Source organism: Eubalaena glacialis, chromosome 3 (assembly GCF_028564815.1).
Source record: "Eubalaena glacialis isolate mEubGla1 chromosome 3, mEubGla1.1.hap2.+ XY, whole genome shotgun sequence".
Lineage (NCBI taxonomy): Eukaryota > Metazoa > Chordata > Mammalia > Artiodactyla > Balaenidae > Eubalaena > Eubalaena glacialis.
The window spans coordinates 61,495,115-61,522,999 of NC_083718.1; the positions used below are offsets into that span (position 1 = coordinate 61,495,115).

General features: G+C 36.9%; 1 protein-coding gene across 6 annotated transcripts in view; it reads right to left on the minus strand.

The window, feature by feature from the left end:
• DNM3 (dynamin 3) overlaps positions 1–27,885 on the minus strand; it is a 572,001-nt gene that overhangs the window by 478,796 nt on the left and 65,320 nt on the right. For all 6 annotated transcript variants that reach the window (XM_061185713.1, XM_061185709.1, XM_061185710.1 and 3 more), the window contains exon 2: positions 2,598–2,671. In XM_061185713.1, coding sequence (XP_061041696.1) covers positions 2,598–2,671 — 74 coding nt within the window. The remainder of the gene's footprint in view (positions 1–2,597; positions 2,672–27,885) is intronic.

Genomic DNA, 27,885 nt, shown 5'->3' on the forward strand with positions numbered 1-27,885 from the left:
ACCATAAAGAGTAAACCTTCTATACATTAAAAATGATATAATCAGACTATAAATCACCAGAAGGGCAGAGACTTTGTCCTAGTCACTGCTGTATCTCCAGAGCTTCAAATAGTATCTGGTACATTGTAGATTTGTAAGCAATTTACTTTTTCCAAATGACATCATTCAAGTCCATTCCTTTGGATCAAACTTCGATGTTTTTACATTAAGAAATGGTTTAAAATGTCTACAATTTCTACCCAAAAAGTGAGCTGAATTGTGATAAGGATTGCATTGACTCTATCAATCAATTTGGGAAGTATTGCCATCTTACATTAAGTCTTCCAATCAGTGAACATGGGATGTTTTTCAAATTATCTAAATAATAGTTTGTAGTTTTCATAGTATAAGTTTTGCTCTTCTTGTTAAATTTATTCCTAAGTAGTGTATTCTTTATGATGCTATTGTATATAGAATTGTTTTCTTACTGCAAGTTTTTGATTGCGCATTGCAAGTGTATAAAATTACAATTGATTCTTGTATCTTTATCTGGTATCCTTGTGGAGCTCATTTATTAGTTCTAATAGTTGTTTAGTGACTTCCTTAGGAATTTTTATGTACTTGATTATATCATCTGCAAATAGAGATAATTTTACTCTATCCTCTCCAATATGGATGTCTTTTATTTTTTTTCTCTCGCCCAACTGAGCTGGCTAGAACCTCTAGTACAACACTGAATAGAAGTGACAACAGTGGACATCCTTGTCTTATTCCCAATATTAGAGGGAAAGCATTCCATCTTTCACCATTAAGTATGATGTTAGCTGTGAGTTTTTCATACATGTCCTTTATTAAGTTGAGGAAGTGCCCTTCTATTCCTAGTTTGCTGAGTGTTTCATGATGGAGTATGGGATTTTCTTAAATGCTCATTCTAAGTCTATTGAGACAATCCTGTGATTTTTGTTTTCATTCTGTTGATATGCTACATTACTTGACTTTCAGATATTAAATCAATCTTGCATTCCTGGGATAAAACAAACTGATTCTCAAATTCACATAGAATTTTAAAGGACTCAGGATAGCCAAAACAACCTTGAAAAGGAAGAACAAAGTAGAAAAACTCATACCTCTGAATTTCAAAACTAAGTACAAAGCAAGGGTAATTAAGAGAGTATGGTACAGGCACAAATACAGAGATATAGAACAACTGAATAGACTTGGGAGTCCAGAAATAAACCCATATATTTATGGCCAATTGATTTTCAATGAAGGTGCCAAAAAACATACAGTGGAGAAAGAATAGTCTTTTCTAAAAATGGTGTTGGGACGATTGGATATACACATGCAAAAAATGAAGTTGAACTCTTACTTTGTACCACTTATAAAAATTAACTCAAAATGGATCAAAGGTCTAAATGTAAAATCAAAACTGTAAAATTATTAGAAGAAAACATAAGGGTAAACCTCCATGACCTTGTTTTTGAAAATTATGAGGCATGAACTTTACAAGTGCTTCAATCTTAAGCATTCAAAGAAATTGTTAGGAAAAGTAGTAAAATCCTCAAAAAGCAATGGGCAAAGATCAAAAAAAACAGCCAATTCACAAAAGAAGAAATACAAATACCAAATAAACGCACACAAAAAATTCCACATCACCAGTTACTGAGAAACAAAAATGAAAACAAAGCTCATTTGCCTATCAAATTACCATGGTGTAAAGGAGAGGGCCAAAAACAGCACATTAGCTATAGATCCAGATATGGATATAAACATAGATATAGATACACATACATTATACATATTGATAAATGGAATATTACCTGCCATATCAGTAAACAAAGGATGTCACAGTTATCAGTGATTGCAGCCACCACGGGAGGGTGAGCTGGTGAGCCCTGAGGAAACTCAGGATGTGAAAACACAAGATACTGACCCCAGATAGCTGAGGTGCATATCCAAGAAATGATTTCATTAAGCCCAGACTCTTGCATCTTCCCAGTCTCAGAAAAGTGATAAATTCCTTGAGATATCTAGTTTTCTTTTATTAACAGTAATCTTCTGTTCCTACTACCTGCCCTTTGTTGCAAAACTCCTATATATCCTAGCTCCCCCGTTGCCTCCTCGGAGCAGGTCTCTCAGGGTTACTTGAGATGCTGCCTCCCGGGCTTTAAATCCTAAAAATTCCCACCGAATAAAACACAACTTTCAACTTTTAGGTTGCGCGGTTTTTTTTTTTTCAGTCGACAATATGCATACAGGTATTAGATGGATGTTAAATCACTTTTAAAAAATTCCCAGACACACACACACACACACACACACACACACACACACACACACACGCAGGAAGGAAGGAAGTATACCAGGGGTATTAGTGGTTATGCCACACTGTAAAATTATAAATACATTACAATGAGAAATGAGACTTTCCATTTAATGTAATAAAGGGAATTTAAAAAGCAATGAAGAAGAGGGCATTTTGGAGAGAAATATAGGCAGCTACCCATAGCAGAGTGATCACAAAAACGTTTCTGTTGCTACAACCCAACAGCCAGGAGTGGAGACAACAGGTACCATGGGATACACTCATCCATGTGGCAAACATCCTCATTCATTACCTGCTTTGGAAGTAACAAGCTGCAGCACAAGAGGCCTTCTCGTTACAATGCCTGACCCTCGAGGGAGAAAGTCCCTAAAAAAAAAGAAGGAATAGATTAAGGCATATTAAGGAATTCTGATCACCTATAAATTTACAAATGAAGTTCCACAGAAATTCTAATTCTCAACCTTTCAATGCATCACATATCTAAAGAATGCTAGACCCATCTTATAAAAGAGACATTTGCAAAATAAAAAAGGGGGGGTGGGGAAGGGTCCTTATACTGAATATTAACCCACGTGCATTATCATAATGACCTCACTGGAATATGTAATTCATTCATTTAGCTGGAATTAATAAAAGTTTGCATTAAACTACTGTGTATTGTCAATTCATTTTTATTTTCAGAGAACAAGGACTTACAAAAATATTTGCTGTGGAAGTTAATCCTTAAACTCTTTGGTAATTAAAAAATTCATCACTCCATCCAGCTTCAAGATCAATATTAACACCATGAAATACTGACCATTATAAGAGGTAATAAAGGCACATTAGATTGTATCTTCTAAATACCTAATTTTTTTCTCCAATAAAAGGTCACACACAAAATGTGGGATTAAGCAGAGATAAATATTGCATATGTAGAAATTAACAGCAGAAAAAATATTGCAATTTGATTTTTGTCTTTTCTCATTCCCGATAGATAGGAGCTTATAAAAAAGGAGATTTTTCAAATAAATATTGTGTTTAAAATGGCATGTTAATATACACTAAACCAATAAAACTGCAAAGAAAGTATTTTATAATTACATCTATAATGCCACATAAATCAGTACTGATTCTGCAATGTCAAAGAGAATTCATAAACATACCTATAACACTGTTTTTAAAGACATTTAGAATGACTCACAACTTTTAGAAGCATCATCATTTTAAAAATCACAGAATTCCATTCAAAATAAATTTCTGACTCAATGGCAATGTTTCCCAAAAAGTGTTTCCAGGACCACCAGAAAGTGTTATAACCACAGACACCCAGGATTCATTCTGAACCTACAGATTCAAAATGTTCGGGGACAGATGTGGCATCTATACTCTTAACAAACTCCAGGGGATTCTGATGTTCACCATGGTTTTTTTATCGAGTCCAAGCTCGCTCTGCATGCCGCACAACAGGCTAGTGAATAGGAGATGAGGTGTTGAGGCAAGGAATAGCAACTTTATTCAGAAATCCTGCAGACAAAGAAGATGGCGGACTAGTGTCTCTGAAAAACTATCTTATCTGGGTCTGGATGCCAGTTTCTTTTATAGAATCAGAGAGGGGGAGGTGATGAGGAAGTAAAGTAAAATGGCCATAAGTTTTGCAAATATCACGTGAAATGGCCAGCCTCCCGGAGGGGATGTGTTAATTTCTTCTTTCTTGCAGCCATCCACAGGTGGACAGGGTCAGAATGTACAAAGGCACTTTGGTTTAACATTCAGGCAGAGGGGCAAGGTTACCTGAGGGAGGCCATTATGTATGATTATAATAACAAAAACAACGAAAAGCAAAGGTTAAAGTCAAAGAAACAGATCAAACATGGAGTCCAATTTAGCTCTTCCCTGTTACAGTTTGAGAACCACTGGCCTCAAGTTAGGAAATGTTACTTAACGATTTAGTGGATAATAATGGCATGGGATATACTATGACTTTTGTAGGAAAATTGACAGAACACAGCTTCAACACAGATGGGATTTCAGTAAACAACAGCTTATACAATTGGTAATGGTCAGTGAGAATGCTGCAAAATCCAAGGCTTTAGCTCCACTAATACTTTGAAATAGAGAGTTACAGAGATAAAATTAAGCAAAATTTCCCCTACTTACAACTAATTTATTTTGCAAGTGCTAGTGTAAATTCTGACAGCCTCTTAGCTAAGTTAATGATTTTACTCCTTGACTCCAAGGGCTAAGTTTCATTTGGAATGTCACTATATGTAACTAAAATAGAGAATAGTGAAATTACAGACTTGTTTTTGCTCTTAAAAAATGCCACCTGAATAAATAATATTATTTACTTATCAAAAAAATTCACTGAAAAACTAAGAAGTGCTAGGAAGATGCTGTGGGCATGGGCCTGCACTAGTTAGACACCAGGAGTACAAAATCTAATGGGAAGATAAAGACATACATGCACAAAGAAAACCATTAAGAAGGGAGCAGATAAATTACACTAGAGTTCAGAAATGAGAGAGACAAACACTCCCTTTTTAAAAACATCCAAATACATGCAATCAGATACTCTTAATATTCTTCAGGAACTGTATTAGAATATTTGTTAGTTTGGATGTTTTCAGTAATCACTTTAAAAAAAACAAGGAGAGCATCTACTCTGTGCCTAGACCTAAAAAGGAAAAGTTAATTTGAGAATCAAAATTGGTAAAGGGAAAATGAAACAAAACTCCAGAGCAAAGAGCTGGAGGCCATCTGTTTGAGTTATTAGGGCCATGAATGAGGTTTTAGGATGTATAGATGCCAAAGATAAATATACATGTCTTAAATGTCTAAATAATGGCATTTAACAAATCAATAAAATATTTTCTTTAAGAAAAAGATGTAGAAAATAAAGAAGGAGAGAAGGAAGAAGGAAGAAAGGAGGTTTAGTTACTTAATACCTTCGTGCTGGGATCTGCTTCAACTCATGCTTGTGACCATATATTTATAATGTAGATTTAGTAACAATCATTTGAACATTATCAAAGCAAAACAGAAGGTATCAAAGCAAAACAGAAGGTATCAAACATCTTAAATAACAAATAATTATCATGTGTTTGGCTAAAATGTAAGCCGACAGATATAGCTAACACTTTTCTCTACATTTTTATTAAGCAAACAGAACTTTGCTTTAAGAGGAATAAACGTTTTCAAGTATCCCCTTCATGGCTCTCCCCAGTCCTACCTCCAACACATACATTTTCACCAAAAGTCAAAAGATTTGGTAACCAAATCCTGCTATTTTGAAGTCTCTTCTGACTTCACAGGAGTATCTGAATGCCACAAAGCACGAGAGAGAAATTTCTCTCTTCTGAAGACTGAGTGACTAATCTGGCACCCTGAAGATTCATGTCATTCTGATGACCCAGCAGCATGAAAACCATATGCTCAGCACACCCCTGCTGTGAGAGCTAAGGGGGTGAGTCCTCAAACGAAACACAGAGAACCTCTCATTGAACCCCAGTTCTGCCACTGAATGGGCAAAATTCTCTAAACCTCAGTTTCTTTTTCTACTAAATTGAGATAATCCTATGAATTAAAGGAAATGCAACACATGGGAAATTTTTAAAAACCAAAGCACCATAGAAAAAAGTAGTACTATTATTATTGCTACAATACAACCACAGGGTGTTTTCCCTGATATTTTAGCATCTTCTCGTGTTAAAAAAAAAAAAGCCTTGACAATTTTTAACATTTCATGAATGAAATTTGGAGGTGAGGAGACTCAGATCCCACCTGAACTGTCCCCTTGATATTGACCAGCTGCATTGGTTTGGAAAACTCAGTTCCTTACTCCTGCCTCCATCAACAGGGAGCCAAGGCACTGATACAAACAATCATGAATAATTCATTAGCCATTAAGTACAACCATCCATTTTAATTTTATTATTTTCTGTGCAATAGGTGGTTGGTTCTCCTGTAGGTACATCTTACAGAAAAATCACTTTGCTAAATTAATGCAGAAAAAAAGACTGTGCCTTTAGTATTACTGTGGATTTAAATTAGTGTGCCATTTTCCTGAAAAATGGACCTTCAAGGTAGAGCGAGAAGAGTAATCTGGAGACTAAGCAGTATTAAATTGACTCCCTTCTTTAGCCTGAATGCCTCATCTATGATTGGACTGTACAGATTTTAAGGCAGGAGTAGTGCTTCCCTCTCTATGCCACATAGCAGCTACAATTCAAATGTCTTTCTTCTCTCTCAACCCACCTCAATAAAGCATTAATCTACACAGTCTTAACAGCTAGTCTTCAGACAAAAAGTCAATGCTCTTTCATGGTTTCCTGATTCCTGAACAAAAAGGAAAGCACAGTTCCCATGCTATGGTCTAAGAACCACCTTGATAACATTTCTTATTGGCTCTTCCAGAAACTTAGTTATCAAGAAATATTATCATTGCTCAATTAGGAAATGATTGATCTTTGGAAGCCTAAAAAGAGAGCAATGGCTGTATCAACAAAGCTAAAAGGAATTTTCCCCCTTAGCAGCAAATAAACTATGGACATGCTTTTGTTCAATATAGATGTAATGATGACTAACCAGGTGATCTGTTCAGTAAATAAATGTCTAACATCTGCCCTTGACTGAAGCCAAGAGGTATAACTCATACCCTCCAATAAGTTAATTTATGTAGCTGATCCATTCAAAGCCAAATCATCTTAGTCTTGGGGAGGGGAGTGGGAAACAAAATGCAAATGACTACAGTAAGCATGACAGACTCTATGGTTAAGCTCCACACAAGTTGAAGTATCGACGCAAAGCAGGGAATAATCTATTCTGCTTGGGGGACCAGCCAGAAACAATTTCAGAGAGACATGAGATAAGGAGGCATTCCACAGGGAATGTGTAAAGACATGGGAGATCTACGTAACACAGAACATTATGGAACTGTAAATATTAAAGAAAGGTCAGAATGAGGTGGAGAAGTCTCTGGAGAAGGAGGCAGGAGGAGACCTTAGAGGCTTCACTTGTATTTTTTTCTTCCTATGAAAACAGGAGAGCACTGAAGAGTTTTCAGTGATCAGATTTACAGTTCACTGGGGGACTCTACAGAGAATGTTGAAAAGGGAAAACAAAAGACAGGGAGACTAGTCACTAACCAGTCTAGGTCACTGAGGAAGAAGATGATAAAGGTTATTCAAGGCAGTGATAGTGAAGATGGAGAGAAGACAACAGAGAGAATGGACAACTGACAGGACTTAATGATCACTTTGATGTGGAATGAAATGATATGAAGGAGTTAATAGCCACCAGGATATTTCTGGTTTGGGAAGCTGATTGAATAGTGGTGCCATTAACCAGAATAGGAAATACAGAAAGATCTGGTTATAGCTGATATATATATAGTATCTACTATGTGCCAGGCATCATTCTCATTTGATCTTCATAACAACCCTATGAGGTAGATACTATTGTTATTCTCACTTCACCGATGGGGACACTGAGGCACAGAAAGGCTACATAATTTTCTCAAAGTCACAAAGCTAGTGACAGATCTAGGACTCAAACCTAGAAAATGTGACTCTAGCATCTGTGCTCTTGAGCATTAGACTATGCTACACTGTAAAAAAAAAAATGGGAGAAGATGAGGATATGTTGACCTTTAGATACCTAGAGAATATCTAGATTAAGACAACAAGTACATAGTTAGACTGAACAACTGGAACTTAGGATAAAGGTCCTGTGTAGAGATAATTTGTGAGTCTTCATTGGAGCGGGTTGTTGAAGCCAAGAGAACAGATGAGTAGGAACAGAGTGGAGAAGAGTGATGAATATGGAGTCTGGAAAATACCAATACTTAATGAGCACCTGAAAGAAGTAGAACTAATGAAGAGATTGAGAAGGAGTCCCCAGAGCAATAAGTTAAATACCAGAAGTCAGAGGTATCCCAAAGCCACACTAGCCTCTTAGACATCTCCACTTACATGTCTCAAAACCAGTCTCTACAATTCAACTCATTATCATTTATCCAACATGTTTCTCCTCCTTTATTCTCAATCACAATCCACATCATCAGCATCCACACATGCCAGCCAAACCAAGTACATGGAAATCATCCATCCACCATCTTCCTCTGTCTTCATGCTCCAAAATGGCCACCAAGTCCTGCTGATTCTACCTTAATATCGCTTAAATGCATCCTCTCTTCTCTATTTCAATCCCTGTTCCAGGTGCCTCCAACTCTCATACAGACTACCACAATAATCTCCCAATTAATTTCCCTGCATCCAATTTGAGCACCCTCCAATCCAACCTCAAGAGGAACATAAGTCCCATCACATCATTCCCAGACTCTAAATCATTAAATGACTCCCCACTGTCTGTAGCATGAAATCCAAACTGTAAACAACAACAAAAAAAGTGTGCCTCGTAGTGGAAGTTTCAGTGTTCACCTGTGCTCTCAGGCAAGTTCCTTGGCATATTCCATGCTTCCCTCATGGGATGCTCTCCCCCCACTTCTCCATCTAGTCAACTCCTACTTAATCTTCAATACTCAGCTCCATATCACCTCCTCTGAGAAAATCCCCCTGTACACCTTCCTTGAAATGCCCCTGTACATGCCTCTACCTAAACTCTCAACACACACTTGTCATACTGGTCTATTTACACATCTGCTCCCTCATCTCCGTGTTCCTCCCAGTGCCTCCTTCAGTGCCCAGGTATTATTTTTAACACTTGCCACCTACTCTTTCAGGATGTTTTCTCATTGCCCCATATATTCAAAACATGGAAGGAAAACATTCCCATATCTGATTCTCAACAGGCAGACAACTAAGTGGCATTTTACATGGACAGAAAGAACAGGCAGGATAACTTTTGATTTACCAGTAATTTGCTGAGGTCACTAAAATTAATATTTTTATTATGAATGTTTAAGATCTAACAGTATTCACCAAAGTACACAATACAGAACATCAGGGAGGCAAATATTACTGAATGTCTGAAGACACAGAATAGAATTTGAAGGAAACAATATTTTTTAAAATCCAAGAGCCAATATACTTTTAAAAATCATTGCTTAAAAACAGAGAAGTCTCTTCTAAAAATTATCCTCAAAATGTAATTTTATGTGTTCCAAAACAGTCCCTGTAGGATTATTATCTCACAGTCCTTCAAAATGATAACTCAATTTTAAAGAGAGAAAGGAAAAAGAGGGAGAGAAACAGGAGAGAGAAACAGAGATAGACAGGTCACTGCCAAATACTGTTTACTCCCTGCCCCAAGAAGGACTGAGGTCATGTATTCCACACACTGAACACAATGGCGCTGTTAAAATGGCTTTGGGTTTGCATGCCCTAATCTCGAGCTTTACCAGCCATTACAATGCCACTTTAATTGCTGAAGGAAGTAATTATGCCAAAATCCACACATTTAATTGGAAATTTTCCACCAGAGTTTCCTTTCTCCCCTAAATTCTTGGCACACAGTAAGAATATTAGCATTTACTGATTTGTAAAAGATCACATTTTGGGGCTATCATTTACTCTATAATTTGTGGTATTCAATAAATACCACCATCATTTTGTTTGAAAAACAGTTGCAAATCCAAACGCAAGAAACACAGTGCTTTTATTTTTTTTTACTAACATCTAAGAAATTTCAATATTTACCTTTCATTCACAAAACTCAGAATTTCTAAGCAATATGTTTTCATTAAATATAATTAACCAGTAATTAATGGTTCCCATTGCAATATTCAAAATGCAAAAGTTTCTGAGTCAGAGATCTGTAAACTGAAGGAAGAAGCCAGTTCTCAGTTTACAAATACCATGTGTTCTCCCCACTAGGAAATGCTCTCAAAAATTGAATTCCTTCATATGTAATCCATTTTATTTACTTATTCAAAAAGTCAGTTCAAGAATTTAAAGCACCAGATTAATAAGTCCCAGCATCAAGTAGAGGCACTTAGCTGTCATTCTACTTCAAATCACAGATTATACCTTACCCTGGGTAGCTGCTGTGCAAATGAATGACAAAGGGACAACTAAAGAGACTGTTAGTTGCCTACCCAATATCCATTTGCCCGTTATTTCTCATTAACAGAATCCCAATTTTGTTGAGAATGGCAATGTGCCCAACTTAAATAGGTAAATAAATAAATAAACCTACACTTCACAGCCTCCCTTACAAATGGGGTGTCCACACAATTATATTTTAGTCAGTAAGATATAATTAGAGATTGCTGAGTGACATCACAGATAGTTCCTTTGAAAGGATCTAATTTAGCTGATGTGTACCTTTGGCCCTACCCTCCTCTTTCTTCTCCCTCTCAGTTATACATGATAGCAGAGCTGCAGCAACCATCTTACATCACAAGGCAACCTTGAAGAAGAAAGCTATGCACTAAGAATGGCAGAGCAAAAAAAGACAGAGTCCAGAATAGTGATGGCATTATGAGTCACTGAACCAGCCTTGTACTGCCTAACAAAGAGAATGAGAAAGAAAAAGAGAGACAGCATGGTTTAAACATGTTTCTCAACTTTCTTATTTACTACTGTGCACACAAGAAGCCTTATTAGACATTTTCCGCATTAATTTCCTCCCATTAAATTTAATACCACAGCTGTACTATAGTATATGTACTGCATGTACATCTATGCTTTATACATAAAAAGAGTAAGATTTTTTTTGACCCCCAAGAATCAATTTTTGCCCCCTCAGGGGCAATCTCACCCCCACTGAAACTATGTACTACAGATCAAAGAAAAATAAGAGAACCCAGGGTGCTAAACATTCAGTTCTGTTAGTCACCCCTTCCTGCAGGGTTTTTAAGAGAGATGTGTGGAAAGGACAAAGTCAGACAGCCTTTGCCTCAAACCCCAATACATTCCCTTCACAACCCTGAAAACATGGGCTGGATCATATGTAACCTTCATTTGGCCAAGTTAAGAGGCAGGCCTAAAGCTTGGCTATCAAAGAAACTGAAAGACGTCCCATGCCCCTTTTTCCATGAAGCCCATTCATGAACCTCAGACCTTTGTACTTTGACACCACAATGGCTAGGAAAGGCCCATGTGTGGAAGACCACACTCAGTGAGAAACAAGGGCGAGAGAACACATCCAATGACTAGGGCAAGGCTGGTCTAGGCAGCCCACTTCAACCCCTCCCCTACTAAGGCATAACTTGGAGAAATGTGGCCCAATTACTGTCCTTGGTCCTGAATGTGTATTACAGGTTCCTTGGCAGGGGGATGGAAGGAAAGTATGAATAAGGGTAGAAACTTCCCTAGCCAATACTGTACTCTCTGTTTTCACTTTTTCTGAGACACTGGAAGAAAAAAATAGCCCAAAAGTATAGGTCATTTTCTCCACTAAAACAAAACAGAGAGCCACAGCCACACCATATAGCGTTTTTGTCAATGGGAACAAGATTTCCAATTGTCAAGGACAGCTTTCAGTGGATCCTTGAATCCAGTTCCTCCCTAACACTCTAGAAGCTTCATCCATTATTCCCCCTCACAAATCTTTTATTCCCAGAACATCTGGTTCTCAAGTGACTTCACACTGATTTCAGACCCCTGTGTTGACTCCTCTACCACAGAAGCCCTTACCCAATGCACCTTTCTTTACCCATCTCACCCTTAAAGATAGAATGTTGGCAGAGCTTCCTATACATGGCAAGTATTTCCTGATATGACAGTATATTTAGATGCCCCTCCTCTTTATTCCAAAGTACCACGAACCCCAGTCACATCCCCTCTCCTAGACAAGCTCCCTATGACAGGAACCTCATTTCTATAACGCCAGTGTTTGGCATAGCACCTGGCACAAAGAACGTGCTCAGTGGTGACTTGGTAAACACATAAAGTCAGCATTCTAGGAATGAAAATTGAATTTATTGGGAAGATAAATTTTAAGGGGTGACTTTTAAAAAATAAATACACATTCATAATTAAAGATATAGGTATCATGTATGTGTTCTATTGTTTTATTTTCTTACCTGAAATGTGTTTTTTCTTGTCTGTTTAATTGACTTTTTCCTGTGATCCTATATCATTGATTACAAAAATTTTAAAGATCAAAGAACTAAGGAAAAAGAAAAGTACTCAATATCTAATAGATGATTATATATATATAAACATGAATATATATATTTAAAATACACACATAATAAATGTTTAGTTATTTCTTACCTTAGAAGTTACCTTTGAAACTATATTCCCAATGAAAGTTTAGGAAAAATACTTTTAATAGCTCCAAGTCCTGAAATGTACTAAAAGTAGCCAGTGGAAACACATAACAGAGTTCAATAAATTCCTTCTTACTATTCAATAAACTCTGCTGACTAAAGAAGGCATATTAATGAATAAACTTAAGAATTATTTTCTCTATCTACACTTCTCTGAGTATACCCATTAGAACATATTGCTCATTTGTATATGTCAAGAATAATATGTAAACTACATGTCCACCAACAATCAGTAAACTGACAGTGTGTAACTAAGGTGACCATTTTTTTTTACTGTCTAAATTATTTGCTATACTAAACTGCTTGGTGGCTTCCTTCTTTATTTAGAGTATAAAGCACCTCAAAGTATCATTTGTCTCAGCAGCAGTGTTTCCTCTTTCTTGTAAGACCCAGCAAGCTTTATTTTTTAATTAATTAATTAATTAATTTTGGCTCCGTTGGGTCTTTGTTGCTGCGCACAGGCTTTCTCTAGTTGCAGAGAAAGCGAGCGGGGGCTACTCTTCGTTGCAGTGCACGTGTTTCTCATTGCGGTGGCTTCTCTTGTTGCGGAGCATGAGCTCTATGTGCACAAGCTTCAGCAGTTGTGGCACGTGGGCTCAGTAGTTGTGGCTCACGGGCTCTAGAGCACAGGCTCAGTAGTTGTGGCACACGGGCTTAGTTGCTCTGTGGCATGTGGGATCTTCCCGGACCAGGGCTTGAACCCATGTCCCCTGCATTGGCAGGCAGACTCTTAACCACTGCGCCACCACAGAAGTCCTCCAGCATGCCTTAAAAAACGAGCACACAAGCTTTTGAAAAGAAGAAGTCCAAAGGAGAACAGACCATTAGGTTGAAGATAAAACAATCAAATCTGACAGAATCTACTAAAAAAATAAATGTTTAAGATAGCATTTAACATAGGAAGCAGAACAGAGAGATATAAATGGAGTAATTATTTTCAAATCTGAATTTATCTTTACTGGAGTTTTATTAGATAAATAATATAATAATTATGTCTGTGAAATGCTTTTAAAGACTTATTTTTAAGGCAGTATAGCATGGTGGTTAAGAGCACAGATTCTAGCACTAAAATGCCTGGGTTTAAATTCAAAATCCACTGCTAACTGACTCAGTTTCCTCATCTGTAAGCTGGGGTGGGGGTGGAGATAATACAACCCTTTACCTGCTGTTGGCCAAATATGATAACGCAACTCAATTTTTTTCTGATTTGAGAAACAGACTCCCAGACACAGAAAACAAATTTATGGTTACTAAAGGGGAAAGGGGGTGGTAGGAGTTTGGGATTAGCAGATACAAACTACTATCTATAAGACAGATTAAAAAAACAAGGTCCTACTGTATAGCCCAGGGAACTATATTCAATATCCTGTAATAAACCATAATGGAAAATATGAAAAAGAATATATATATGTGTAACTGAATCACTTCACTGTATACCAGAAACTAACACAACAATGTAACTCTACTATACTTCAATTTAAAATTTTTTTTAAATTTTTTTCTGATTTGAGAATGGTAAAATCATGCATGAAACTTACATTGTGTAATGAAATCTGAAGCAGCACCCTGAAATCAAACAGGCTAATATATCTAACACATATTTGCTACTAGTATATCTATAGCAAAACAAATGAATAGTCACACTAACAGAGATAAAGACAAACTGTGAAAAACCTCACATCAGTCAGGTAAAGTTTGTCAGTAAATGAGTTTAGGTCAATATAAGTTTTGCCAAATGAATTACAAAAATATTTAATTTTCAGAGGATTCTGCATTTTGAAATCATAGACAGGAAGATTGAAGTACTTATAGTAACACCTAGCACATAGTAAGTGGTCAAAAATGTTAGCTGCTATCATTATAACCATCATCATCATTATCATTATTTTTAGCAAAAATAGTAGTAGTAAGTTATCCTGAAATCTATTTAGTAATTAATTACCCAAATTTGTTTCAGAACATATATATATATATATATATATATATATATATATCCATAGCAACAAGTATCTTTGATGATCTTTTGCTAGCCATAGGCATGTGAATTTAGGGTAAACTAGATTCAGTTTGTCATACTGAAAAGTTTTGGGTAATATGAAAAGGAAAATATATCAAAATAAACACCGATAACTTTAACCTTTTCAGCTGCTTCCTGGAAAGTCATCAGCTACCTAAAGACTATTCTCTAAGAGCTCTCAATATTGTTCAACTGTTTTCCATAATAAAGGTTAATGCAAAACATGGAATGAAAGCTTAAACCAACAAACATTCTCCAACTACAATGTGCTCAATTCAAATACAGAATGAAATGAATCCCCTAGCATCTAGAGTATTCCACAAGCGTGTTGCAAGTTTTATTTCTAGCCACTTAAGAGCACCAGTGAAAAGAGCTCAAATACTTAGAAAAGATTTCCATTCTCATAAGGAGAGGCATTTATTAGCACTTAATGGCCCCCTTTCATTGCCTTTCCGCAGATGCATCTCTAATAGTTCCAATTATAATTTCAAGTAACAAAACCAATAATGGTAAAAGTCTATAGTTCAGTGTGTGCATTATGAAAAGAGATCTTTAACAGCACAAACCACATATAAAAGTATATGACAACATGGGATCTGGGTAGACAATATCACAAAAAAGAGAGGAGGTGGTATAAAAGAGCACTGGTCAAAAACCCAGCTTAGGTTCCAGCTGTGACTTCAACACATCATTTAATCTATAAGAGACTCAGTTTTCTAGAACATCTTTAAAATGTGAGGACTGAACTAATGTCTGCGAACACCTCTGCCACTTCCAATGCTCTATCAGTCTCTGATGTTAGAAGTAAATCAACATACACAGAATCTAATCCCATCAGTGGCTTTCTAAGCAATCTTTCTAAGGCTTCCTGTTTTCACTTCCACAACTGGGGATATTTGTATCCAGTTTAAATCCAACGAAGGCAAAGGATTATATCTTTTATTTTCTCCTTACTACCATGCATGGCACATAGCAGGTACTCAAAACTATTAGAGGAAAGGACAAAAGGGAGGAAGGAAGGCAGGCAAGAAGAGAGGAAGAAAGAAAGGAAGAAACGGATTGGCTAAATAATTTATTGTGGCTGGAGCATTGCATGGAAGATGACAATGATTAAAGACAGCTTGGAATATGGGTTTCTTACTTTTAATAAAGATCATATTAGGAAATTTTAAATTTAGAGAATATACTATATCAGAAAATATTACAGAGATAATACCTATTAAATGTTTTCTATCCTCAGAAATAAGATGCTAAAAAATTTAATGTGTGATAGGCTATGTAGGGTTATGTATTTATGAATTATTGTTGTAATACTTTAATGGAGCATAAATTATCAATATTTTTTCATTATTAATATTTTTCCTCATTGTTAGTTTTTAATATCAATATAGGTAGAAAAATAAATGCCAATCAACTGAAAATGAAAATACTGAGATTTGGAAGTGAGGGAAGAAAAGACAGAACGAAATCTCTTGATTCACTCGATGGAAAGTAGCATGTAGCACAAGAGTTCTAACATTAGCACACAATATTAACAAAATAGAAGCACTTTAAATCATTTAATTACATATTTATGCAAATCTATTAATTTTGTTAATGTTAATATCATAAATATTCACTAATAGTCACATGCCAATAACTCAAAACTAAAGTGAAGTTTCAGCTGTCACTCTCTACAGTTTATATTTTCATGAAGTCAGTGCTCAAGATTCATATCTTATCTCCTGAGTCAATGAGATTTGAGATGCAATAAGCCAATATTTTTTACACTATGGGATCTGATGATAAGTAGGTGATGAAATCAATTTTATAAATCATAACCAACATAATTTTTATAATGGAAAGGAATATAATTCAATAGAAAATATCCCAGTATATTACATGTAGAAATGTTAAGTATTTCATAATACTTTTGTTTCAATTTTATAAACATCCACTGGGTCACAATGTAAAATGTATCTCTTACAAAGAGATATAGTCAATGTTTGAAAAACACTAGGTGCATCTTCACTATTCCACTTAAGACTATGTATGTTTGTGGTATTTTACATACATTCCAATTCTGTATTTCAACATTAAAAAAGTTATTGTTTAACATTGAAGCAAAGAATTTTAGAGTTTTAAGAACTTTATCAAGAGCTTGAAAATCCTAGATTATTGTATATTAAGTCCCATTGGGGTTGCAGTTTTAAGTAGTCGGTCAGGGTAGGCCTCAATGAGAAAATGACTTGAAGGGGTGGAGTGAATTAGCTGTGCAGATCATGCTAGAAAGGAATGAGCAAAGGAATCAGAGATTAGGTCAGAGGGAGAAATGTGAAATCAGGAACTACTGATCTGACTTATTTTAAAGGATCACTTCAGCTATTAAGAATAAACTAGAGTCCATAGAGAGAAGTATGGAAAACAGAAAATGTTAGAATAAAAGAAGCAAAACATCATGGAGCATTGAACCAGGATGGTAACAGTGAAGGTGGTGAGAGGTGGTCAGATTCTGGGTATGTTTAAAAACAGAGCCTGCCTGAAATTATTTCTGCCTTGCAGCACAATGTGGTGGGACACAGACAAACTTTGTTTCCAAAAAAGACTTGGGTTCAAATAGCAGCTCTACTGCTCATTAAGTCTATATTACCTTGGCTATCAGCTCTCTAAATCTCAGGGTGGAGGTCTATAAAATAAAAATAGAATCATATACTCTAAAGCATTGTTGAAAGGATTAAATAATATGCATAGAGCACATAGCAGGACTTCAATAAATGTGAGCTCTTTTTCTTCCTATTATTATTACTTGTTAGAGACATATTTAAAATACAGAAGGCCGGGACCTAATGAAACTTAAAAGCTTTTGCACAGCAAAGGAAACCATAAACAAGACCAAAAGACAACCTTCAGAATGGGAGAAAATATTTGCAAATGAAGCAACTGACAAAGGATTAATCTCCAAGATTTACAAGCAGCTCATGCAGCTCAATAACAAAAAAACAAACAACCCAATCCAAAAATGGGCAGAAGACCTAAATAGACATTTCTCCAAAGAAGATATACAGATTGCCAACAGACACATGAAAGAATGCTCAACATCATTAATCATTAGAGAAATGCAAATCAAAACTACAATGAGGTATCATCTCACACCGGTCAGAATGGCCATCATCAAAAAATCTAGAAACAATAAATGCTGGAGAGGGTGTGGAGAAAAGGGAACACTCTTGCACTGTTGGGGGGAATGTAAATTGATACAGCCACTATGGAGAACAGTTTGGAGGTTCCTTAAAAAACTAAAAATAGAACTACCATACGACCCAGCAATCCCACTACTGGGCATATACCCTGAGAAAACCATAATTCAGAAAGAGTCATGTACCAAAATATTCATTGCAGCTCTGTTTACAATAGCCAGGACATGGAAGCAACCTAGGTGTCCATCATTGGATGAATGGATAAAGAAGATGTGGCACATATATACAATGGAATATTACTCAGCCATAAAAAGAAATGAAATGGAGGTATTTGTAATGAGGTGGATGGAGTTAGAGTCTGCCATACAGAGTGAAGTAAGTCAGAAAGAGAAAAAGAAATACAGTATGCTAACACATATATACGGAATCTAAGGGAAAAAAAAAAAAAGGTCATGAAGAACCTAGTGGCAAGACAGGAATAAAGACACAGACCTACTAGAGAATGGACTTGAGGATATGGGGAGGGGGAGGGGTGAGATGTGACAGGGTGAGAGAGTGTCATGGACATATATACACTACCAAATGTAAAATAGATAGCTAATGGGAAGCAGCCGCATAGCACAGGGAGATCAGCTCGGTGCTCTGTGACCACCTAGAGGGGTGGGATAGGGAGGGTGGGAGGGAGGGAGATGCAAGAGGGAAGAGATATGGGAACATATGTTTATGTATAACTGATTCACTTTGTTATAAAGCAGAAAGTAACACACCATTGTAAAGCAATTATACTTCAATAAAGATGTTTAAAAAAAAAAAAAAATACAGAAGGCCCAGGAAGTCACATCTGATGGACATTTCCTGGAAGAATTTTTAATAAAAATAAGTTTCCAAAATAAAGTGGATATCCATAAAATATGAAAGATTAGTGCATCTTTTGGTGTTCTGAAACTCAATTTCCAATGTGTATGGCGTGGGTGAGGGGCTCCCCACACTAACGACAATTCTGACATGAGCAGAGTTCCCAAGAATTCAACTGAATTCTGATACTATCTACCCAGAGATCGCATAAGATTCCACAAGTTAAGAGTTCAGTCCTATAAGACTGCCCCCATCTCCCTACCACTTCAGATGCCAATTGCAAGCCCAGGTTATTACCTGTGCTTCTGACTTATGGGGCTAGAGATTGGGGGTTCTAACATTGCAACATGGTATTGGTTTCAGATACCAGTCACAAGTCCAAGTTGTTACTTGTCCTTCTGACCAACTGGCTATAAATCAGAGGTTCCCGCAACCTTCTCCTTGGGTTCAATTAATTTGCTACAGGGGCTCACAGAACTCAGAGAAACATTTTACTCACTAGATTACTGATTTGTTATAAAAAGATATAACTCAGGAACAGCCAAATGGAAGAGATGCATAGGGCAAGGTATGGAGAAAGGGCACGGAGCTTCCATGCCCTCACCAGGTATACTATTCTCCCCAAACCTCCAGGTATTCACCAACCTGGAAGCTCTCTGAACCCTGTCCTTTTGGGTTTTTGTGGAGGCTTCATTATATAGTCATGATTGATTAAATACTTGGCCACTGGTGATTGATCCAATCTCCTGCTCCCTCCCCACCCCAGAGGTCAGGTGGGTGGGACTAAAAGTTCCAATCCCCTATGACTTAGTCAGTTTCCCTAGCAATCAGCCCCCATCCTTAGGTGGGGTCCAAAAGTCACCTCATTAATCTAACAAAAGGTACCTTTAAGGCTCTCATCACTTAGGAAATTCATAGGGTTTTGGAAGCTGTGAACCAGAAACTGTGGATGATGACAAAATATATATAAGAAATATATTTTGGTTATCTGAATGACCAAATGTATATTTCTTATAAATCATAATAACACAGTGCATTTTTATTAAAAAACCAAAATAGTAGATTCAGAATCATGTCAGACCCTGGATTTTGTGCAAAAGTTTCTTGACACTCAGCTTCATCATTTCATAAGACTGACCTAATGGTGGAACACGAAGAGCAGCTTCTTGGTCTTTGAAATGGGGAACGGTTATTTAAAAAGAAACTGTCTTGAAGAAGGAATTAAAATATTTTTTTACAAAGTAAAATTGAACTACAGCTAAAAATATCTTACTAATGTTTGACAAGTTACTTCATTTCTTCAGCTAATCTTTGAAAGCTATGATGTTGCCAGCAATGTGAAAAGATGGAACAATCCAGTAACAGTCCCTTCCCCCATGGAATTCAGTCTAGTACATTCATCCTTCATTAAACCATCACACCCTGAAATCATACTCTACCAATAAATTTAGAAGGTGAGTCACCTCCTACAATTTAAAACTCTCTACTTCAAAAGCAGCCCATTATATTTTCAGTCTTGAGGCTGTGCTTTTAAACCTATTCATGATTTTTGCCCTCACAATCTACTTGTATCCACATTGATTTTCCTGTCTCTCCAGGCTCTTCACCCTTCAATAAAATTAATTTTGTGTAACACTCCCAAGCTAAATTGACTTGAAATACTCCTTCATCTGTTAGGAAAATGTTTCCTGATAACCACCTCATTGTATTAAAAGTCCTCTTCCTGATCTTCAAGATCCTCCCCTAAATCCAGTCTCACACTAAGTATTTTTTTGGTTATTCTCCTCCCAACCACATACACCCAGAGATAAAAAAAAAATTAAAAATAAATCTTCAGCTCCATCAAGACAGGTCTCCCTAGAGCCCTGCCTCTATGCACACCAAATTCCTCCATGCTTTTGTATGGCTCCCTCAGTCTTTAATATCTTCTGTCTCTTTACTATGTCATTTAATAAAAATCTCACAACCAGTCTGTGATTTAATCAAGGCAGGCATTATCTCTGTATTGCAAATTAGGAAGCCAAGAATTATTTTTAGACTCCCTACTCTCTGCTTATTCAAAAAGAAGTGGTATTTGACATGAATTTCAAATGATGAGTAAGCATTTTCCAGGTGGTGAAACAAGGGAAGAAGACATTTCAGGATGGATGCATAAATGCCAGGGAGGTATGAAACAGAGGCATATATATATTCATGTGCACACTCATATGCATATAAAGCTATGAACTGCTCCACTACACTAGAGATGCAAGAAATATCACATCTTTTTGTTTTTAATAAATTTATTTATTTATTTTTGGCTGCATTGGGTCTTCGTTGCTGCGCGGGCTTTCTCTACTTGTGGCGAGCGGGGGCTACTCTGTTGCAGTGCGCAGGTTTTCTCATTGCAGTGGCTTCTCTTGGTGTGGAGCGTGGGCTCTAAGCACACGGGCTCAGTAGTTGTGGCTCGTGGGCTCTAGAGCACAGGCTCAGTAGTTGTGGCGCACGGGCTTAGTTGCTCTGCAGCATGTGGGATCTTCCCGGAACAGGGCTCGAACCCGTGTCCCCTACGTTGGCAGATGGATTCTTAACCACCGCGCCACCAGGGAAGTCCCTCTTTTTGTTTTTTTCATATTCAAATCAGTTCAGACTTCAAGGACATGATTCAGCCATGTCAATGAGAAATCTGACATGTTTAAAGGCTCTTTCTTCCCTCACCCCTTAAGTTGTATCAGACCCTAAAGGTGACGCTGAGAATTCCCTGGCAGTCCAGTGGTTAGGACTCAGCACTTTCACTGCCAGGGCCTAGGTTCGATCCCTGGTGGGGGAACTAAAATTCCACAAGCCGAGCGGTGAGGCCAAAAGACCCGAAAGGTGACGCAGTGAAGAAAAATGAAGGCAAGGCCTGTAGTCAGTGGCCCATGGTGAACACCCTCTCCCGGAAATGCTCATTGTAAACCCTCATGGCCCTGTTGAAGGTGACTTAGCTCCATTGGTAGCATCCATTGCTTACTCTATGCCATGTTAGGCATGAGGACCTTCACTATGGATGTCAAAGTTGTGTCAGTGCTCAGTCCTCCCTAGCACCCACATAACCATAACCACTTTGGAACCTCCAAGGAACTGCTTCAACTAGAGTACCAGCTTCAACTGCCCACAAAAATGGACCACCTCTGATTTCCACTCCCTGGAAATTTCTTTCTTCCCTGGAAGAGGATCAGCCAATCTTCTAAAGACAACTAGAATTTCTTTCCCAATCTCTTTCAGTAATAATAGGATTCAGTTGTTCTTTCAAAGACTTTAGACACAAGATGGTCCTAAAAGCCTGCACCATGAATTCTAGGACCATCCAAGAGCATGTTTACCTTCCTTGGGAATAAGAATTCCATCTTTAGGAATGGAGTAAATAGTCTCCCATTCCTAAGGATAGAATGCATGCTTCTCTTAAGGCTGCAGAACAAACAACAAAGTTGTGTTTCTCTACCATGCTACAGTGAATTCTTGATAAGTTGCCCTATTAACATATATATAAGTAATGTTAAGTCATTCTTCTCCAACTAGATCACAGGCACCTAGTATAATTGCCACAGTTTGCACTCATATATATTCTGGATATATTTTAGCTATTACATAAATCCATATTTTTGACATATCACAAACCAATCTGTCCCTTAAAGTATAGCTAGCTGCAACATATGTTACAAAACTTATAGAATAGATATAAGGATTATCCTTTAACCCCAACATTAAAATATAGTCACATTATCTATAAGTGTAAATCAAATCTGTGTCTCTGACAGATTCTAAACTTGGTCAATAAAATATTCTCCAGAATTATTCCTCTACTAAGCACTAGTTAGTTATAATAAATGCAGGGCCTATGAACCCATATCTAGTGGATAATGAATTCTAGTTCTATGATGATTTTGCCCTTAATAGACCATTTTAAAGTTTGTTTTTTTAATTTTTTTATTGGAGAATAGTTGATGTACAATATTATATAAGTTACAGGTACACAATATAGTGATTCACAATTTTTAAAGTTTACACTCCATTTATAGTTATTATAAAATATTGGCTATAATTCCCATGTTGTACAATATATCCTCGTAGCTTATCTTATACATGCTAGTTTGTACCACTTAATCCTCCCTCTTCCCTCTCTCAACTGATAACCACTAGTTTGTTCTCCATATCTGTGAGTCTGTTTCTTTTTTATTATATCCACTAGTTTGTTGTATTTTTTTAGATTCCACATATAAGTAATATCATACAGTACTTGTCTTTCTCTGTCTGACTTACTTTACTTAGCATAACACCCTCCAAGTCCATCCATGTTGCTGCAAATGGCATTATTTCACTCTTTTTTTATGGCTGAGCAGTACTCCATTGTATATATATACCACATCTTCTTTATCCATTCATCTGTTGATGGACACTTAGGTTGCTTCCATATCTTGGCAACTGTAAACAATGCTGCTATGAACGTTGGGGTGCATATATCTTTTCGAATTGGTGGGTTTTTTGGGGTTTTTTGGCTATATACCCAGGAGTGGAACTGCTGGGTCATATGGTAGCTCTATTTTTAGTTTCATTTAAATAGTTTTTAAGCAAAATTTTAAAGTGTGTAAGACATATGTAGAATTTTTAGCTATTATCTTTTTAATTTAAGGTTACTTAAGCCCGCTTTTCCAAAAGTGACAAGTCTACAAGTTAAATTTTCAAATTCCAAGCTCAGTTAAAACCTCCAACCAAAATATCTTCCTTATCAATCCCCACATTAACAATGTGCTACAAATAAAGGACAATGGAGGTGGTGGAATGAATTGGGAGCTTGAGATTGACATATATATACTAATATGTATAAAATAGATAATAAGAACCTGCTGTATAAAAAATAAATTAATTAAATTATATTAAAAAAAAAAAAAAAAAGGACAATGGGTTACAAGGAAGAAAGCGTTTTGTCCTGACACTAGCTCTAGGGCCTTAAACAAGTTACTAAACCCCTTTTACCTTAAACAAGTTACTAAACAAGTAAAACAGCAATAGTATACTTGCCTTTCTCCAATTAGTCCTGTCATGTATTAATAAATAAGATAGTGCTTGGGAAAGCTTTCTAAAAATTATAGCATGAAAAGTAAAAAAATTTAAGTCAGTATTATTGTCAACATCCACCTTGGAGCATAAATTTAAATGAAAAAAGTTACCTCCAGAAAAATAATATTCAGAAAGATAGCATCAAGTACAAAGAAGAAATCAATAATAATTTTTTTATCTTGTTACTCTCAATTAGAACTTCTCCTTATGGTTATCACCCCATTTTCACCCCAGTTCAACCCTTTTCTTAGAGTAGGTTGTGGTTTATTCATACAGTGGAATACAATACACAGCAATTAAAATGAATAAACAAGATTTGTAAGAATCAACATGGATAGCTTTCAACAAAGTAATGTTCAGTCGGAAAAAAAGGTGCAGAATGATAGCTTTTATGTAGATTTTTTAAGCATACAAAACAATTCTATATTTTGTTTACAAACACATATATGGAGTAAAAGTGTAAAAACAGCCTTGAAGGATAAACACCAGATTTAAGCTGGTGAAGAGTTCTGGGCTATGGAGCTGAAGAAACAAAGAAGACATTACCATACATGTAATATTTATTTCTATCATATTTGTAATGTCATTCATATCTGTAAAGACAAAATATTAATAACTTACTAATTTTGGGTGATGAGTACACTGGCATTTGTTGTAAAAGTCTTCGTATTTACTGATTTTTAAACTTTTTCAATAAAATAAAAAGTATTTTTTAAAAAAGCCTTTTCTTAACGTAACTGCTGTAGAAAATTTCCACTCAGAGAACAGAAAAATACAAGTAGTTTTTAACCACTAAAGGTACTTTTATATGTCCAATCCCTGACAAACACCTAACAACCTGTCACTACCAGCAGATAAGTCAATCACCAAAATATGTTGCTTCTGACACAACAACTTTGTCTCAAGCTTATCGAATGTTCAACAAGTCAACTTCAATGTGAAGACAGTAGCAAATGTTCACTGAAACAACTGTTAGTAAAATAATGAGAAATGTAAGTCTTTGATCAATTTAAAAAATAGTCTCTCCTTTTTAACAAAGATTATCACTCCTGAACACATTTCTTCTGAATCAACAACATTCCAGGTCATTACTTTGATTTTAAGCCATTGTCCAGATTTCAGACTCTTGCTTATAAAAGACAAAAACATTTCTCACGGCAGGAATTTTGGATCTTAGAAGGTTTCAAGCCTTGTCCTTCCTGAGTGTCAACAGGGCTACCACAATTCAATAATAAATGTTTTTACTTTCCTTTTACAGAAGTCTGATTTTGATCACTGGCAATTCTCAAAGGATAATTAAAATACTCATTTAACTGGTAAAAGAAATATAATGAAACTTTCATATTTGATGTTTAATAATTTTTATTATAGGTTACTATTTCAATTAAAGATATTAAATGAAAGAACACTATATCTCAGAATTAGAAAGATGAATAATTGCTACTCCAAAGCTGATAATGTGTTCTCCAGGGTCAGAATATAGTCTGGGGTAAGGTTGTTTTATTCTTGAAAAATCCTGAGTATGGATTAACCTTTTTATGATCCCATGGAGCACTATAGACTTAAAATGTTTTTTAAAATGTGCTATGGAAATATAAGCTTGAACTGATAATATGAAGCTCCCTTCATCTATCATCAGGTTTTGTACACCATCTACCATCTACATGAGAGATAGATACCAGCTCTATCTCTCAGCAATTTACATAAGAAGCAGTAACTCATGGGCATCCTACAAATAGAAGAGTGAGACCCTTTGGGAAAGGCCCCAGCTGGCACTTTAACTGTCAAAATTTTATTTTAATGAAAAACTATAAATATAGTTGATATTTTCTTCTTGGCATTCTTAGCATACAGTATATCAAGTATTTAAATATTTCTTTTATAAAGTTCCCATTTTAAACATCAACAATTGTATTATGCTAAAGCATAGCTATGCCCACATTAAATCTTTAAAAGGCCTGATAATCCTGCACAAATTGTGAGCTTTTATTATTATTACTGTTCCCTTAAGAGGTATTTTATGATAGGTACCACATCTCCCTGCCATAAGTGTGCCTGCTCTTAACCATTCCTTTCCTCCTAGTTCCTAGTCTGCCACTCCTACTCCATAATGGGTGTAGATGTCAGAAAACCCAGCCTGTGAGAGTTGTGTGGAAGTGAGTGGGTTCTGGGCAACAGCCTGCATTGCTCACCTGAGGGTAATCTAGAAGAACATTGCTACATCACCATGGCTACGCAGAGCCTATTTAATTCACCTCTTGTCCCTTTACAGCTGTCTTCTTTCAGGGTTACATGGAAAACCAAGGATGTGAAAATGCTTTCTACCACATAATGCACGATGTCGTTAAACTGTCATTACTAGGGACCAATGAATTTTTGGATTTCTGAATTCTGGCCAGGTAAGGTACAACTATGATAATATCATCTTTCATATGCACTGCATTCTATACATTTCAAAGCATTAATAATATACATATATTAGTTCTCTCAACAGTACAGGAGGTAAGTACAATGGCACTTAGTACTCACCTGTTACAAGTGAGGAAAGAGACAAAGAGGGGTTAAGGGACTCATACGCTATCACAGGAGCTCACTAATGACAGAATTGGGGCTGGAACATGATTTCCAGTCCTGTACTTTTTCTAAAAGAACTGTCTCCCAAAGAAGTTGGCTTACCCATGAAGTTCTCTCTCCAGGGACCCCCACCACTTGAGAAGAGCATGTCCCTAATAGGTCGAGAGGAATATGTCAAGAAATTTTATTCTTTACTTTTTACAGAGGTCACTCAGTAGATATTAGGGGGGGAAATGGTTTAGATCATAGGTTAAACTAGAGAGAGGAAGAATATCGGGATGACAGGGAAGACTAAATGGCTAATCTCATACTTTTTTTGTTGGGGGGACATAAAATAGTAAAGCCTTTGAAATAGGCTAACACTACAAACACACAGAGACAGAGTTAAGGCCCACTTAGAATAAAGTCTGTGTACTAGTATGTGTACCTTTAACATCACTCAGACATCTTTGAAAGAAAGATCTCCGTACAATTATGCATTTGTGCTCATAACCCCCTTCCCTCCTTCCTCCTCGGAGACCTCTCTCCAGCAATTTACATCCTCTCAGACTCTCCTGCATTTTCAACCTCCCCTCTCAAGTGGTTCTTATAAAAATATTCCAGTTTTCCATCTTCGGGGAAAAAACAAGCAAACTAATACCACCATCTCTCTCCGTCCTTGCTTCACTCATCCCCTCCCACCTGCCTCACCACTCCCTCTACAACCAAGTTTCTTAAAAGAGGATTCTAAAATCATGCCTCTGGCTTCCCTGGTGGCACAGTGGTTGAGAATCTGCCTGACGATGCAGGGGACGCGGGTTCGAGCCCTGGTCTGGGAAGATCCCACATGCCGCGGAGCAACTAGGCCCGTGAGCCACAACTACTGAGCCTGCGCGTCTGGAGCCTGTGCTCCGCAACAAGAGAGGCCACGATAGTGAGAGGCCCGTGCACCGCGATGAAGTGTGGCCCCTGCTTGCCACAACTGGAGAAAGCCCTCGCACAGAAACGAAGACCCAACACAGCCAAAAATAAATAAATAACTAAATAATAATTAAAAAAAAAAAGAATCCGCCTGCCAATGTAGGGGACACGGGTTCGAGCCCTGGTCCAGGAAGATCCCACATGCCACAGAGCTAAGCCTGTGCACCACAACTGCTGAAGCCCGCACGCCTAGAGCCCGTGCTCCACAACAAGAGAAGCTACCACAGTGAGAAGCACGTGCACCTCAAAGAAGAGTAGCCCCCGCTCGTTGCAACTAGAGAAAGCCCACGCACAGCAACGAAGACCCAGTGCAGCCAAAAATAAATAAAATAAAATAAAATCATGCCTCCTTGACCTCTAATGTGTGCCTCAAACACTGAAATTCAAGTCAGTCTTCTACTTCACCCTTAAAGCTGCCTTCATCAAGATCACTATGACCTTCTTATTTCTAAAAATAATGGGACTCCCAGAAGTTATCTTCCTTCTTCTTTCAGGAACACTTGATATTGCTGACCTCTCTCTCCTCTCCTCTCTTTTCTTCTCCTCTCATCCTCTCCTCTTCTCACTTCTCCTTTCCTGATGCTTTCTCAGCTAATTTCCCTCATTCCATTCCCTCCTGGTTTTACTCCAACCTCTTCTCCATCTCAGTGTCTTCCACTGTCTAGTCCTTTCTGGGTTTTTATCAGCCCTCTTCTCACTCTAC